Consider the following 16,252-nt stretch of genomic DNA (forward strand, 5'->3'; position numbering starts at 1 on the left):
AACATAAGACATACGAGCCATCTGCGAAGACATAAAGTGAACATTAGACATAATAAAAGACATCAAAGCATCATCTAAGAAAAGATACTTGGTGAAAACAAAGGGATAACCAAAGAACCAAGTGAAAACCGGAAGCTTGGACTTAGTGCCAAGGCAACTCCGCGAAGATATTCATCCTCTAAGGTGGGAGCATCAAATATTTTTGCGACAGTTTCGCATGCGTGCGTTAATGGATCATTTCCAATTGTTGACATGTAGTTAGAAAAGATGTCGGATAACTTCTCCATTGAAGAGTCGACTGAAGGGTCTTCAGTAAGAAGGATATCATCATCGCTAGAATTAGAACTTGAAGAGGAAGGAGAAGGTGATTTTCGCTTCTTTAAAGGATTCTTGGAAGAGGATTTAGAAACAGTCTTTTTGCTGCTAACTACACCCTTACCTTTAACACCTACAGCTTCGTCAGAACCACCAACTTCTCCAGCGTCAACCTTCGCACACAGATGAAGATAAGAAACAGAGGCAACAATATTGTGAAAATATGAGAGAAGGTATTTCTTACTTCATCAGTGATCGAACGTAACGCCTCCAACGTGCTCTGTCTCCCATAAATCCCTAGATCCTTCTTCAACTTGGCGATCTGAAGACCATTAAAGATTCGTAGAGTAGAAAATAGTGCGAAAAAAAGAAAAAAACAAGCGAAATTATGAATAACATACCACAATATTTATCTCTATCCACTTGAATTCCCAAGGATTGTAAGCGGGAAAACCCTCAGGGAGAGGATTAATTGATCCGTTAGCATCAACACCAGAAATATAAGGTCCTCTTAGAATGATGGCGAAAACATTCCAGCGATCATCCTTTGAATGTCGTGTGGAATTGTTGATTTTTTCATAAAAATAATATCTTGCATGATTCTATTCTCTTTTGCAATGTCGTCCTTCCATTGAAAGCGAATGCCCCAACGAAATGACTCATTCTTCACGATAAAAATATCATAGTTATACTCTTCAGGATTTATACCAAAATCCGCATACTTCGCTTTCCTAGCCTTTTGGGGGTAGAGGAATTCTAATCCAGCCGCACGACGAGCGTATTCTACCATAATTCTAATGCAATCACCGGTCAGTTGATAGATTGCACGTAAGAATCTCGCATCAGAAAGAATCCTATAGAATAAAGGTATTTGAGGATTATAAAGAGGAATGGAAAGACCAACGAGGATTTTGTAACGATAGTAAAATATCTCTTAGTTTTGGATCCGAACTCAACCCATTTGAGTGGGAAGTTAGAACTGTACAGTGTGCGCGTACAATCCTAATATAGAGTGCGTATAGCCGTGGTGAGTGCCCCTAAATTTTAGAATGGGTGTTCTTTTCTTTACTCAATAGATAATACCTTAGTAAATTTGAGTGCATGGTTAGAAGAATATACTTGTGGAAAACTCCAGAAAATCTTGAGCATGGATTACACGTGGTTTACCAAAAGAAAATTCTCTTTAAAGACCCAAACTTAACTCTTCTTCTTATTTTTTCTTGTTTTACTGTATCCATTCCAAGCGAAGAAAAGAAAATAGTTCACCTTGAGATTTTGTCGATACATTGGGGAGCACTGGTTTCAACTGAGGTAGGGGTTCTTTCCTTTTCATTTCCTTCTCTTCAAATTTTGCAACTGATAGCTATTTGAATTCGGTGTTTAATCTAACTCAATGTTCTGTTTTTGTAAGCTTATCATTTTATTTAACAAAACGATTCACATGCAATTCTGTAAATGACATATTTGAGGTATTTGTTATCCATGGATTTAACTAATTTTTCTTTTTTTTACATCGTTCCTCCCTTTGTTGTTATGATTTTTGCACAACCAGAAATTTGGTTTGAAAGTTTGAAATCCTGTACTTTTTATATTTAACCCTTTCATGGGATCTGTGGAAAATTCTGAATTATTGTAATTGTTTATCTAACTATCCGAGTTTTGATTTCCACCATTTATGTTAAATCTCGGATCAAGTTTTGTAACCTTGCCTTCTGCATGTTTTTTAAAATGACCCATTGAGAACCATTCTAAAAATTTCATAGGTTGTAAATGGGAACTTAAAAGGAAGTTGAACCCTGATGGTTCAGTAGACAAACACAAAGCTAGGTTGGTAGCTAAAGGATTTATACAAAGAGAAGATATAAATTTCTTTGATACTAATTCTCCTGTTACAAGGTTGACTTCTATTCGTGTTTTGATTGTTGTGGCTGCTGTGCATAATCTTGTTGTTCATCAAATGGATGTTAAAACATCTTTTTTGAATGGTGAATTAGAAGAAGAAATTTACATGGAACAACCTGAAGGTTTTGTTGTTCCTGGTCAAGAACATAAACTATGTAAGTTAGATAATCCACTGTATAGTCTGAAGCAAGCTCCTAAGCAATGGCATGAAAAATTTGATAGTTTGATGATTTTGCATGGTTTCAGAATTAATGAAAGTGACAAATGCATATACTATAAGTTTGAGAACAATGCATGCATCATGATTTATTTGTATGTGGATGATTTGCTGATTTTTGGTTCAAACTTGTCTGTGGTTGAAGAAACTAAGAATATGCTTAAGTCTAACTTTGAAATAAAAGATTTGGGTGAAGCTAGTGTAATTCTGGGAATTAAGATTACTAGAACTAATGATGGTATTTCTTTAGATCAGTCTCATTATATTGAAAAGATTTTAATGAAGTACAACTATTTTGATTGTAAACATGTGAGTACTCCTTTTGATGCTAGTGCTAAACTGTTTAAGAATACTAGTGATAGCATTAGAAAATCTGAATATGCTAGTATAATTGGTAGTCTTCATTATGCAACTGATTGTACCAGACCAGACATTGCATATGCAGTGGGGATTTTATGCAGGTTTACCAGTTGTCCTAGTTTGGAACACTGGAATGCAGTTGAGATGGTAATGCGATATCTTAAAAAGACCGTTAACCTAGGATTACACTATAAGAGGTTTCCTGCAGTCCTTGAAGGATACTACGATGCTGATTGGAACTCTCTTTCATATGACTACAAGGCCACTGGTGGATATTTGTTTAATATTGTTGGTGGCCCTGTATTTTGGAAGTCAAAGAAACAGACAATTATGGCTCAATCTACGATGGATTCTGAATTGATAGCACTAGCAGCAGCTAGTGAAGAAGCAAGATGGTTGAGAAACCTGCTTTCTCAAATTCCTGTATGGGATAGACCGATACCAGCTATTATAATCCATTGTGATAGAACCGCGGCTATTGAAAAAGTACATAACCTTTTTTATAACGGTAAGAATTGACAAATGCGTCGAAAGCACAACACAGTTAGAGAGTTTCTCACAACTAGTGATGTACGTGTGGATCATGTTAGGTCGGAAGAGAACTTAGCTGATCCTTTGACGAAAGGATTAGCTAGAGAAAAGGTATTGTATACCTCTAAAGGCATGGGACTTTTTCCCACTAGAAATTGAGTCATTCTATGATGGATACCCACGTAGAAATAGGTTCAAAGGGAATAACAATTCAAAAATGATATGTAGATTGAATCATGCATCTTTCCCATGGCATGATATCCTGAAGCGGGTTAAGGTTGAGTTCTTTAACTCTTAATAATGTATATGGATCTATATAGAGTGGGGTACCAAGCTACATGAGTACCTTTGATAGACTCACCCATGTGAATGATAAAGTGTGTCCGTTTTCTATGAGAACGTGGGCAGTTCTCTAGAGCATTCATTAAAACTGGGATAAACACAAGGTCTTAATGTGTTGGCATTTAAGACTTTACTCTTATCATAGTTATGTGTGTATTAAGTAATTTGTTGTCTCCATAGAGTTCAAAGACATATGTTCACTCTATGTCAGAGTTCAGAGAATTTAATATTAAGTAAAGCTTTAACATCGAAAGATACCTTTGCTTCTGCACATGACTATACGGATCTTGCTCATTGATTTTAAAAATACAAGTGGGGGATTGTTGAGATATGTATTTTAAAATAATTCTTTTGTAATTTATATCAACAATTTGAGCTTGGCCCAGTGGTTAAGCATTTTGGGTCTCGAGGGTGAGGTCCCAAGATCAAATCCCTCCCCCTACTGATTGGGTATATATATATCATTAGTCCGGGAGCGGGTCCTTGGGGGTCTTGAGAGGTCACTTGAATTTGGAAAGTATTTTTGTTGTTTTCTGAAAATATTTTTGAAAACGTTTTCTTTCCTTAATTACGCTGCTTTTAATTGTGATAATTATGGCGTAATTTATTTGCCCGTTTTCTGACTATTGAGTGGAATTTTTATTGCAGTAATAAATTTAATTTATTCTCTATTAATTTCGTGTTTAATGTTTGGGCTATAAAAGGCAGTTTTTGAGAACAGAAAAGAACAAGTTTTTACTACTGTTTTTCTGAGAACCAAGAGACCAAAAATTGTGAGCAAGATTAGAAAGAGTGAAAGTGTTCAATCTCTCATAGTGTGCATGAGAGATTGAAGGAGAGTTTTCTCGGCTGTTTTATTCTGGGGATGTTGTGACGAAGAAAGAACTGCTTGCACAAAACTCAAGGCAGAGCCACGAAACGTCTTAAAGAGAGCGACCTGGTCGTGACTCAGCCGGTACTTTGTTTTGTGATTAACCTTTCTTTTGCAGGTCTGAAATCGGCAACTGTTCCAACGGTAGTCTAATCTGAGATATAATCCATAAAACTATGGACTTTGATGTATAGGCGGCCTCTAAAGGTCATTTCTGCATATGCTTCAATCGTGGACTTTAATTTTAGATAGGGAGTCTTCTTGATATTTGCAGAGACATATACTCGTGGGAGTGTGGAATATTATCGTAAATAATTCTAATTCCTCTATTGATTTATTTAATTTGGTCGTTTTTTTTTTTAGTATTATGGTTCGAGACTTTCAGTTTAGCTTATATTTTCAAACTAAGTTTATATATCATTTGTTGAAAATAGAATGCAATGCATACAATAAAGACATTTTCCTCTTGTGCGTTAGATAAAAATTCTTTGATGTTGTTGCGGACCTGATCTTTCTTGGACAACAACATAGGGAGAGGAAAAACTAAATCACATCCTTATTTATTTGTTTTGATAATAACAATAATAATAACTAAAAGAATATTATATTCTAGGGTTGTTAGTCCCGGATATAACCTACATGTTCTCCCTATATTGAAGAGATAAAAATATATATAAAAAAATTAAAGTATGAGCTCCAAAAATTATGGAAAAGAGCCGCGGTGCTGCACTTTTAATCAGTTCATGGAGGTGGTTAAGGACTATAGGCTCTGATAATAATTGACTGCGAATCCATAATTTTGCTGCGCTGCACAGAAGTGCTCGCCTACCGAGTTTCCTCCCGTAAAAGATCACGACAAGGGATGGGGTGGTTTATGGAAGCGTACTATGTATTGGATTACCAATGTCTGAAAACGGGACATGCATTGTTTCACGTGGGAATTTAGTCGGGACTAGGGATTCGGTAAACCTAACATTCCTCTGCATTATAATCCCCAAAAAAAATCTATCTCATGAATAATTTTTTTTTTTTTTTTGTTAATATTATTGGATAACGACTAATAATTAACTTTATTTTTACTAATAAAACATCTATCCCATTTTTCACTTGGGAATTTAATCGGGACTGGGGATTCGGTAAACCCAACACTCCTCTACATTATAAAGCCAAAATAAAATCTATCCCATTAATAATTTACTTTTTTTTATTAATATTATTGGATAACGACTAATAATTAACTTTATTTTTGTTAATAAAAAACCTATCCCATTAATAGTTTATTTTGGACAAATTCTAATATGTGATTTAATTAAAAACAAACCCGTGCGTAGCACGGATGAGAAACTAATATTACTAGTGTAGGTCCCATTTCTATGGTGAGTGGTGGACATGCCGCGTGATTCAACCTGCTGTCCACGTAACATTTTTCATATAAAAAGTGATCCAAATTTTATTATCCGCTCAAAATTAAGCACGAGTTTCAAATTAGACATATCGGACCACTTGCTACGTTGATTGCATGCAGTGTACATAAAAAGTGGAAATCGGATTGTACTCCCTCTCCTTCTGTAATTTATCTCTATCAGATTTTTTTTTTTTTTTTGATGCTAAATATGAATTTTATTAATTAGAGGAAAAAGACATGGCTGACAATAGATAAGACTCGATTATTTCAGGGGATTATTTGGCCAAGCCCTGGATAAACTATGTTGTCTGCAATACTTTGCAAGTTTATCAGCTGTTTTATTACAGTTTCTATTAACGAAAGAACAAGACCATCTAGTAAAATACTTAAGTTTATTCCTTGCGTCGAGCAAAATAGCTTCGCTTTCCCAAGATATAACTGGAGCCTCATTGTTAATGTAACTCTCAATTCCTTTGAGATAAGCTTCCACTACAACTTCAGAAATCCTTAGCTCCACGCACCAAGTCACAATATCCAAGAAAGCTAGGCATTCTGCTTGTTCAGAGCTTCTTACTCTTGCATAGCACTTTGAGAGCCCTCATCTCCAATTCCCTGCATCATCACGAAGAATGAGAGAAATTCCGGTTAGACCAGAGTTTAAATCATAAGATGCACCACAGTTAACTTTTATGAAAGGAAAAGATGGTGGTTTCCATGAGTTATCTACATGCATAGAAGGTTGATTTGACAGACTATGGCATTGCCGTCCACTATATAGTTTCCTAGATAAGTGGAAAAATTTATAGCTTTCTTTGCCACTTCTTGCGGAGCAATCTTCAATTTTTGGAACAACACATCGCATCTTGTGTTCCATAACATCCAAGTAACCACCATTGTTGTATTCATCTAGTCAGTAGGCAAGTTCTGCTGCAGGCCATTATGCATCCAGCTTTCAAAGGTTTCTGCTACAGTGTTGTAAGTACCAGAAAGAACTGAAGAGCCACCAGGATTAGCACCAAGCTGCCCTCGAGTAAGGGAAGAAGAATAGAATATGCATCATAGTTTCTTCGAATTGATTGCAGAGGGGACACTGTTTATCAGTATGGTGACCAGATCTAGATAACCTTACTTTTGTAGGCAAGATATCAATAAAGCACTTCCATAAAAAGTGTTTTATTCGCGTCCAAGTTAGAATCTTCCAGAACATCTTCCATTCTATCCCCGTATTTTGTATTATTGGTGAAATCTGAAGGTTTTCTAGACTGCTGATTTCAACGTAAAAACTCCATTATTAGTGAGATTCCAAATCAGTTTATCCTCAACAAAAAAGGGAATTCTCATTCTCATAATTAAGTTTGATGTGTGTTTCTCATTCTCATTCTCTATCAGATTACATGTTTGTGTTTTTCCTTTGTTCTTTTAAGTTGAAAACATTGAGAAAGATAATGACAATTAACAGTTGTGGAATATTAACGACATCTACAGCGCATTTGAATACACATCCAAAAGTAACCTTTTGATTTCTAGAACTCAAAAAGGAAAAAGTTAGTTTGGATGTAAATTTTCAGAACGATTTCTAAAAGCAAAAAAGTCGATTTTTTATGAAGCAAAATTCCCTTGTTTCCAACTTATGTAATTGATATACAAACGACGTACTTAGCTTTTAGTTCCTTTATTCTTTTGATCGACAAAGAATTCGATGCTGCCGAGTTTCAAACTGAAATCACCGATAACGTCATTCCAAGACTATACAACTGTAACATAACTACACATCATAATGATGCTTAGTTCAAAAACGTTTCAACACCGAACAAAACGGGTACACTCGCACACCATTAGCTCTGATTTTTTATTTTTTATAGAAAATGATTGAAAATTTTACGAGCCACTCAAAAATGAACCACCACGCACCAAGCATAGCATAGGGTGCACACAGCCACCCAAAATATGCACGAGTTTCAAATTTGTATATGCGGACGGACCACTTGCAACCACGCGGTGTATATAAAAATCGGAAAATCGGATTATACCCCTTTCCAAAAATATTCTGTTCCTAAATCCTTCTGTACTCTTCTTCTTCTTCAACAAGAACACAGAAAAATTCCACACAGAGAAAAATCCCGGAAAGAAAATCATCTAGGGTTTTTGTTTCTCCTGAGAGGAGATTTCAGGATAAACTAACAAGGGTATGCAAACAGAAGCTCGAGTTGGTGTGGTTGTTGACGGTGGATGTTCTGGCGGTGGAGGAGGAGCCAAAAGAACCTTTAGTAGTTCTGTTCATGGTGGTGCTTCTGCTTCTACCATCGATGGCGGTGCTAGGAATAAATTCCTACCCCAAAAAAAACAACAGCATCAGCAACATCAACATATCAGTACGGTGTCTCAACTGCTTGCTGGTGGAATTGCCGGAGCTGTGGGTAAAACTTGTACTGCTCCTCTTGCTCGCCTCACAATCCTCTTTCAGGTGATAATTCATAATTTCACTGATCATTCCTGTTTCTATTGAATCAAAAAACAATAATTGAACTTCAAATTAGTTGAATTTAGGGTTCAATTGCATGTTTGATTTAGGACAAGGTTTGTTCAGAGAATACAACAAAACCCTTTTCCTCCTTTTGTAAATTAACGGAGGATTGTTCAATTTCAAGATTTTGGTTGACATCTGATCTCTTTAGGTTCAAGGTATGCACATAGATGTTGCGAATTTGAACAAGGCTAGCATATGGAGGGAGGCGTCACGGATTGTACGAGAAGAAGGTTTCAGAGCTTTCTGGAAAGGGAATTTGGTTACTATTGTTCATCGTCTTCCGTATTCTTCGATTAGCTTCTATGCTTACGAACGCTACAAAAATGTTGGTATAGGAGTTCTTTGAATTAGATTCTTTTGAAATGTTAATGTTGATTGAATTTGGTTGGAATTCATGGATGTTGAGGGAATTGTTCTGTAACTGTTATTCTTCTATTGTTTTGGCAGTCACTGCAGTCAATTCCTGGATTAGAGAGGCATAGGGAAAATGTTACTTCCGATCTTTTTGTTCGGCTGGTGGGTGGAGGGCTGGCAGGGATAACAGCTGCATCCCTTACTTATCCACTAGATCTTGTGAGGACGCGGCTTGCGGCACAGGTATGAGACATGAGTTCAGGGGAATATTTGTTACCTTTCCATTATACAGCCCCGTTGTGGCCAAAGTTTGTCATGTGCTTGGTCATTTCTTAAACTTTTTTCATATTTCCTTGTTATCTACATTAGCTATCTTCCAGTGTAGAATTATCAGTTCAACTGGTGGCTTTATACACATTTTTAGGTTCACTTCTTTAGTTCTTTTCCTCAAAATTTTGATATGGTATTGAACTTTATTGGTTGCCTTGGATGGAGAATTCTTTTATTGTTCCATCATGATTCTGGCTGACCAGGAAAGAGACTCCTTGGTGTTCTTTTCTTGCAGTGCTTCTAAATTGTGGGCAACTGTTCTGCAGAATGGAGCCTAGGGAGATGCATTCTGTAACAGTAAAATATGATGTCCCCAAATGAATGTTGGCTAAGGGAAATACAATCATATGAACCTAGTTTCAAGACATGCCTTTTTGAGAGTTCAGCTGGGAACTGCAGCATTTAAGAATTTAATATAAGTTACGTCATCTGAAAGGCTTCCACTCACTGCAATATGTTTGGAAAGTTCCAAAGCCAGTGTTCCTTGATGTGCATTTTCCTTGTTCGCGTTGATTCTATTCTATGGTTTCGGCCTTTCTGTATTCCCTTCAAATTCTATTTGAGTGCTTATTGATCCCTGATTCAATGCTCATTTTTGTATAGACGTTTGAATAGTATGATAACATTATTGTTTTTCGGTTCCCTTGTGATTGACTATAGCCTGGTTGGCTTTACAGATTGGAATTTAATATTTTTTTGCTACTTTAAACTTGCAGACGCATGAAGTTTACTACAGAGGTATTTCACATACTCTTCGTACTATTTGCAAAGAAGAGGGTTGCTTTGGCTTGTATAAGGGTCTTGGAGCAACACTGCTGGTATGCCTTTTAGCCGGTCTTCAGTAATCTTTCTGTTAGTTTGATTGGAGAGTAACATCTCAAAGTTTTTGCTCCGCAGGGAGTTGGACCTAGTATAGCTATCAGTTTTGCGGTTTATGAGACGCTGAGATCTTATTGGCAATCAAAAAGGTGTGGTTCGCTGAGATCTCATTGATTTCACTATTGTTGGTCTTGATATGCTATCCGATACATGCTTTTGTTCATCTTTAAGTTAGCGTTCCATTATTTTGACATCAGGCAACGGGATTCAACTGTTTTGGTAAGCCTGGCATGTGGCAGCCTTTCAGGCATTGCATCATCAACAGGTAAATCGCTAATACTAGGATACCTCATTTAGCTTGTTTCAGAAAATACAATCCCTGTTAACATTTCAAAATCCACACTTAAATTAGATGAAACATTCAAACACTTCTACATTCTGCCAGAATTTTTGTTTGTTCTTTGTAGCATAAGTGGTCCTGTACGTTTCTATGCTGAACCCTAAAAATCATAAGTGGTTCTGTATCCCCCGCTGACAATTGCAATTGAAAATATGCAGCCACATTTCCGCTGGATCTTGTGAGGCGGCGGATGCAGTTAGAAGGGGCAGGTGGTCGATCCCGTGTCTACAAGACGGGCCTTTTTGGGACGTTTGGCCAAATATTCCGAGGTGAAGGTCTACGTGGTCTGTACAGGGGAATACTGCCAGAATACTACAAGGTTGTTCCAAGTGTAGGAATAGTCTTCATGACTTACGAGACAATGAAGATGCTTTTATCTGAGACTCAATCCAGTGACTAGAAGCAATAATCACCGACGGCACCGTCATAATCAGCATTCCTGTAACATGTCTGTTCTCTGGAATCATAAAAAGGCTCGAGTTTGTTGAAGACTTGAAGTCTTAAAAATATGTTGTTACCTTTTAGCAGACACTTTATTTTCTTGTCATGGTGGTAAATTTTGTTGTTGCTGCCGCGAAACCATTGTTTTCCGTGTATAGATAGATAGACAGGTAGGTAGGTAGGTAGATACATAAAAAGTAGATGCATAGACAGAGAACAGTTTTGAATCGAAACAAAGTTGTATCTTATATATGCTAACACTACTCGACGATTTACTTCCTATTCATTCAATCATTCTTCCCATTTGCTGTAACTTGTTTTTGTATTCTGCAACTTGCATGGTGGCTGTCATTTCCATCTTTAACTTTTGTGAGACCATTCCTTAATTTAAAGTTTTGTTTGTCTCCTCTCATTTGAATGCATGGGTTCAAATTATGCACAGGATTCAGGGTTCAGGATTCTTAACAGCAACAGATGGGGGAGCATGAGTTCTCTCCCTGTTCTGTAGCTGATCTTTCTTTGCTGAACAGAGTCGTCTACTATTACAAGAAGATAAACTCCAGCTTCATACTGTAGAATAATGTCGATGGCGATTTGACAACAATAACTCTTAGTGAGAAACAAATTTAGAGCTAATAATAATTAGTGATCATATTTAGTCCATAATGGATTCCACAACTGTAAGCACATTTCATGCCCATGTTCCCATAAATTGAAACCGATAACACTTCAAAATTGGCATGCTGTGGCAGGAGCTTTCATCGACATGTTTAACCCCCAAAAAATTTTGTATTATAAGAACTTAAATCATCCTTCTTCTACAAAAACCATTTTTCGAACTCACTCCACATTGACATCAAATTCGCTGATGAAGCTAGTTGAATTCCTACTAATCGCAGGGAACTTGGTTATGCTAATCAGCAGGGTATCGCCTACGTTTCAACATCAACCGAGGAATGATCAAGTAAAACATGGCCGGGACGCATCTTCCGCGGTGGAAGTAGTGCAACAGAGGCTGCTCCTTGAACAAACAGATGACACAGACGATGACCCGTTGGTGCAACCAGATGCTGGTGGTTATCGTTCATCTGGACATCATCACACAGATCTTAAAGCTTGGGAAAGGCAACATCCGAAGCCACCTTCATGATTATATAAGCTTCCATGGAGCATGCCGAATGCACAATACTCCAGTTTGTCGGCTAAATATCATCCATGTACTGCCATATAGGAACTAGATTGCGTACGCGTAGTTCATTGAAAGATTCAGTATTATGTTTAAGCATCAATATTTATTACATTTTAAAATCTGTATTTAAATAAATTTAGTGCACCCAGAAGGACAACCCTGTAAGAAAAAAAATATCTAGGGGATGGTAATTCAAGCAATTCCATGATTAGCTCAATCCTTATAAGGCGAATAAGTGCATAATTTTCAAAAGAGAAAAGTAAAGAAGAAGCTGATGAACACGATGACTGGTTTGTTACATGGGAAAGTTCCCCGTTAGGCGAATATGGTCTAGCGTTCTTCTAAGCCCATACCGGTTCACTGCTGCATTACCAGCTCTAAAACCTTCTCCGTAGGCCGTGGATGTGTCATGCGCAATTAGATGCATGAAGAATTCGCCTAGTTTCTTTTCAAGGTCGGATTTTCCTCCTTTTTTTGATGATGAAGAGGAGGAAGAAGCTGTAGACGTAGACGTAGATGCCATGTTTATTGAACCTGGCAAGACTTCTGACTCGAGCCACATGTAAGAGAGCACCTGACAGATGCCTTCCTCTACCTCAGGGCTCAAATTCCGGTAACCTGCACGCATGATCAGGTTAGATAAGCAGTTAAGCCACTAGTACTAAGCAAATTCTAACAAAAGAAACAAGGAGCTCGAATAATTGTGAATAGTATTGGCACAGGAGTGGTATTGCAGTGCAGGTTAAGCAATACACTGGTGCAGGATAAGCTTTAAACCTTGTTTAGTTTCCGTAACTCTCATGTGTTATGAGTAGTACCTTTTAGGCGCAACCATCCATGCATTAGTTCGTGCGCAAGAATAGAACCTGTGAGTAACCTGCAAACAGAAATTACACCAAAAGTTTATATGGTTTCACGCTTATTATCTGCGTAATAGGAAGTCTTTGCACTAAAATGTGTCTATACCTTGGTAGGCCATAAAGAACCAGAATGGCTGTAACCTCACATCTCCGTGTAAGCTTTTGTTGCTGCGTTCGCATTCCAGTAAATCTGTTGTTCCCCAGTTTTGGCCTTCTAAATATCTGTTATGTTTCAAAAACAAAACACCATGATATACAGATAAAATTCGATACTTCGCGAGTTGCAAAAGTAAAACACCATGAATACATACACTGCTGACAGTCTGCTCCTCGGAAAGACATAAACCCCTTGTCTCTGGCATATGATGATAACCCTGAAGCAAAAATGCATACGGCTTCCATTAAGAAGAAAAATATCCCATTTTTGATAGGAGAACTAGGCGCACAAGTCATGCAGGGGGGCGCCTAGCTAACAAAAACACCCAAGGCGCAAAAAATTGAGCAATCATATTTTTTTGGCAAGGCGCCTCGCCTCGCCTAGCGCCTCAAACAACGTACTATAAGGACAAGAAGGAAGAAAAATGAACATTTAGAGAACAAATTACATTCTTTTCCCCCTCTATCGCTTCATTGAGTGCGTGTCGCTCAACCAGAAGCATTGGTATCTGCTGATCAAGTTTCATATACATTCCTTCGTAGTAGTCTCTGATTGCATGGTAAAGCGATTGGCAGTCACCGGTATCCATTATAGCAGACTCCATACATTCTAGGCATAGATTTCGTCCGTCTCCCAAAGAAATGTATCTCGTATTCCATGACTTCAGCAGAAAACATACGACATTAGAAAACAGATTAGGCAAATGCAGCGTCATATTAGTAGATTGTACCTCTAACCGTTCACAACTGCAGCAACGAGCAGTGCAATCGTGTTCATGTGAAGGACAATATTTTTGTTTCCAATATGGGTGAGATCTGTACTCGATTAAACCAGCTCCATTTGTTGGGATCTGGAAAGACGGACCAAGTTCAGAAACAATGAACTCTTCAACTCAACAATATGCAAATTCCTTATATTTTCTTACAAATTGATGGCAGACTTCACACTTTGGATGGTGCAACTCTTTGAAACAGGACTTGTGGTATGGGTTCCTCCCTGACAAAGAAAACTTGATTCAACAAAAATGAACCGTGAGAATGAATAGAAGAAAACTGAAATGAGAGCGGGCAGCAAGAACATAATGAGCGAACGACATCTCACCTCATTCTCGGTTATTGGCTGACTACAAGCGCGGCAACAGAAACACTCAGGGTGCCAAAAGGCACCCATGCATCCTAAATAATTAGAAGACCCAATTTCGCGGTTGCAACCACCACAAAATCTATATCCTCCCGGGAAATATTGAGGCTGAGCACGTGGATATGAAGACTTATTTAAACTCTCCTGAAGTTGTCTAGCGAGCTCCCCGTCATGGTCAGTAGACCTTCTGTATCCTGGAGAATGTCCCAAGTGAATAATGCAGTTCCATTACCACACAGTGAAAGTAAAAAATTGATGTTACTTTTTTTTATTTTAGTCTCTCCCTTCCTTTTTAATAGGCCGGTTTCTATAAATAAATATTTCAAAAAAATAAGCTGGTTTCATAATTGGGAAAGTTCAAATGTTACTTTGGACCACTTTTCTCTTAATTTCTTTTGATGATAAGTTTCATGCGAACCATTTCACTTTACTTCTTTTGTTAGCAAGTGTCATGGGGACCATTTCACTTCACTTCTTTTACTAACAAGTGTCATGAGGACCACTTTTAATGATTAATTTTTTTAATTTCCTTAAATTTTTCTAAAAACAAAACCGACCTCATTATCAGGTCTAGAACAAGCTAGATCTGATAATTTTACTAACAAGTAGAAATCTAAGATTAGGCAGCTTACCATTTGGTTTCTTTAAATTTTCATTAAGAGAAAGTGCAGTCCCATCCTCGTTATCAGGTCTAGAACGGTCATCCTGGTAGCAACATGATCATAAAGGATGCAATTAGCATTTCCCATTTAACAAATGTGAACCTCTTAGAATGACAATGAGTCAATACAGCTGAAGTATGAAGCTAGCTATTACCATGGATCTGCTTGGCGCACGCAAGACCGCCCTGTTTTCCTCCCCGAGCCTCCGATTAGTTACCCCATGACGACTGGAACCACCATTGAAAACCTTACCGAGCCATTTCATGAACCGGGATTTTCTTTCTGCATAGGATGGAACAAGCTGCCCTGCGCATTATGGTCAATGGTCGTTGACCAAAGTCAATGTAAAGAAATTATGGTCTTTACCAACATGGCCTCAAAACTTTAACTTCAAATGATTAATCACTAAATCTTCCAGAATCCCGAAGGTAGAACAAACAGTGGAACATGAGAAACAATTTGATGAATTGATCAAAAGAAAGCAAGTACACCAGACAGCGTTACGTTATGCTCGCTTAAGGCTAATCGAAATTCAAATAAAAGAGGAAATGAGTTGAGAGGGTTACCAGAACCATAGATGCAAGGCTGAGAGATATGGTGAACAGCCCCAGAAGAAGAAGACATATGTGTGTGCTAGCTTCTCCAAACCAGTAAATGGCGATGAAGACAACGATGATACGGTGGCGCCGGGAAGGAAATTCGATGACTTGCATAAACAGGGAAAAAATGAAGAAGAAGAAGAAGAAGAAGAAGAAGAAGAAGAAGAAGAAGAAGAAGAAGAAGAAGAAGAAGAAGAAGAAGAAAAGATGAGGGGTATATTGTCCGGTGATAATATGATAATGATGGTGAAGAAAGAAGGCATCTTAAAAAGTGCAAATTTAGAGGAGAAAGAAAAGTAAGTTGAGAATCTGTGACAATGAAGAATCGATTAAGAAGAAGAAGAAGTAAATTAATTAATTAAAAAAAAAAGAAAAAAGACAAAGTGGCGAAGAGATTCTTGTCTTGTGGAAATATATATGGGCCGGTGCAGAGATGAGGCTGACAAAATCATATGTAAAGTTTGTATGATCGTCTATAAAGTTGGTTTTGAGCAGAATCTGCTGATTTGTAAATACATAGTCATGACGCAAAAACACCAATGGAAAGACTGATTAGTACAGATGCTGCGGGATGTGCACGCATGCTTTTTTTTTAGCTCTTCTGCTTCTTCTTCTCCACTTTAACCGATTTTGATGTTGATTTCCTCTTCTTTTTCCTTATATTTTTACTTTTTTCTCACTTTTTTTCTAGGGAGAGGGAGGAAATTAAGAGATTTGTTTGCAAAGTCAAATATATCCGGTGCCTCAGTACTTTCTTTACCTTGTGATGTAATCCTGTGGAGAAAATTTGTTGTCTCGTGAACCAAGTTCAAAATATGTACAATGCGGCAA

General features: G+C 37.5%; 2 protein-coding genes across 2 annotated transcripts; one reads left to right on the forward strand and one right to left on the reverse strand.

Moving 5' to 3' along the window:
- Positions 1-7,976: 7,976 nt before the first annotated feature.
- LOC113344734 (mitochondrial substrate carrier family protein B-like) lies at positions 7,977-11,127 on the forward strand. Its single transcript, XM_026588668.1, has 7 exons — positions 7,977-8,407; positions 8,619-8,795; positions 8,918-9,067; positions 9,871-9,972; positions 10,052-10,122; positions 10,231-10,298; positions 10,532-11,127. The coding sequence occupies exons 1-7, from the start codon at positions 8,132-8,134 to the stop codon at positions 10,771-10,773; spliced, it is 1,086 nt and encodes a 361-aa protein (XP_026444453.1). The 5' UTR covers positions 7,977-8,131; the 3' UTR covers positions 10,774-11,127.
- A 940-nt stretch (positions 11,128-12,067) lies between these two features.
- LOC113344747 (protein DA1-related 2-like) lies at positions 12,068-15,648 on the reverse strand. The gene is made up of 11 exons (XM_026588682.1): positions 15,389-15,648; positions 14,977-15,128; positions 14,793-14,865; positions 14,122-14,354; positions 13,946-14,029; positions 13,751-13,870; positions 13,469-13,681; positions 13,175-13,237; positions 12,970-13,085; positions 12,822-12,880; positions 12,068-12,621 (listed from the first exon to the last, which is right to left on the reverse strand). The coding sequence occupies exons 1-11, from the start codon at positions 15,444-15,446 to the stop codon at positions 12,299-12,301; spliced, it is 1,494 nt and encodes a 497-aa protein (XP_026444467.1). The 5' UTR covers positions 15,447-15,648; the 3' UTR covers positions 12,068-12,298.
- Between the last annotated feature and the right edge of the window lie 604 nt (positions 15,649-16,252).

This window comes from Papaver somniferum, unplaced genomic scaffold, assembly GCF_003573695.1.
Source record: "Papaver somniferum cultivar HN1 unplaced genomic scaffold, ASM357369v1 unplaced-scaffold_79, whole genome shotgun sequence".
NCBI classification, from domain to species: Eukaryota; Viridiplantae; Streptophyta; class Magnoliopsida; order Ranunculales; family Papaveraceae; genus Papaver; species Papaver somniferum.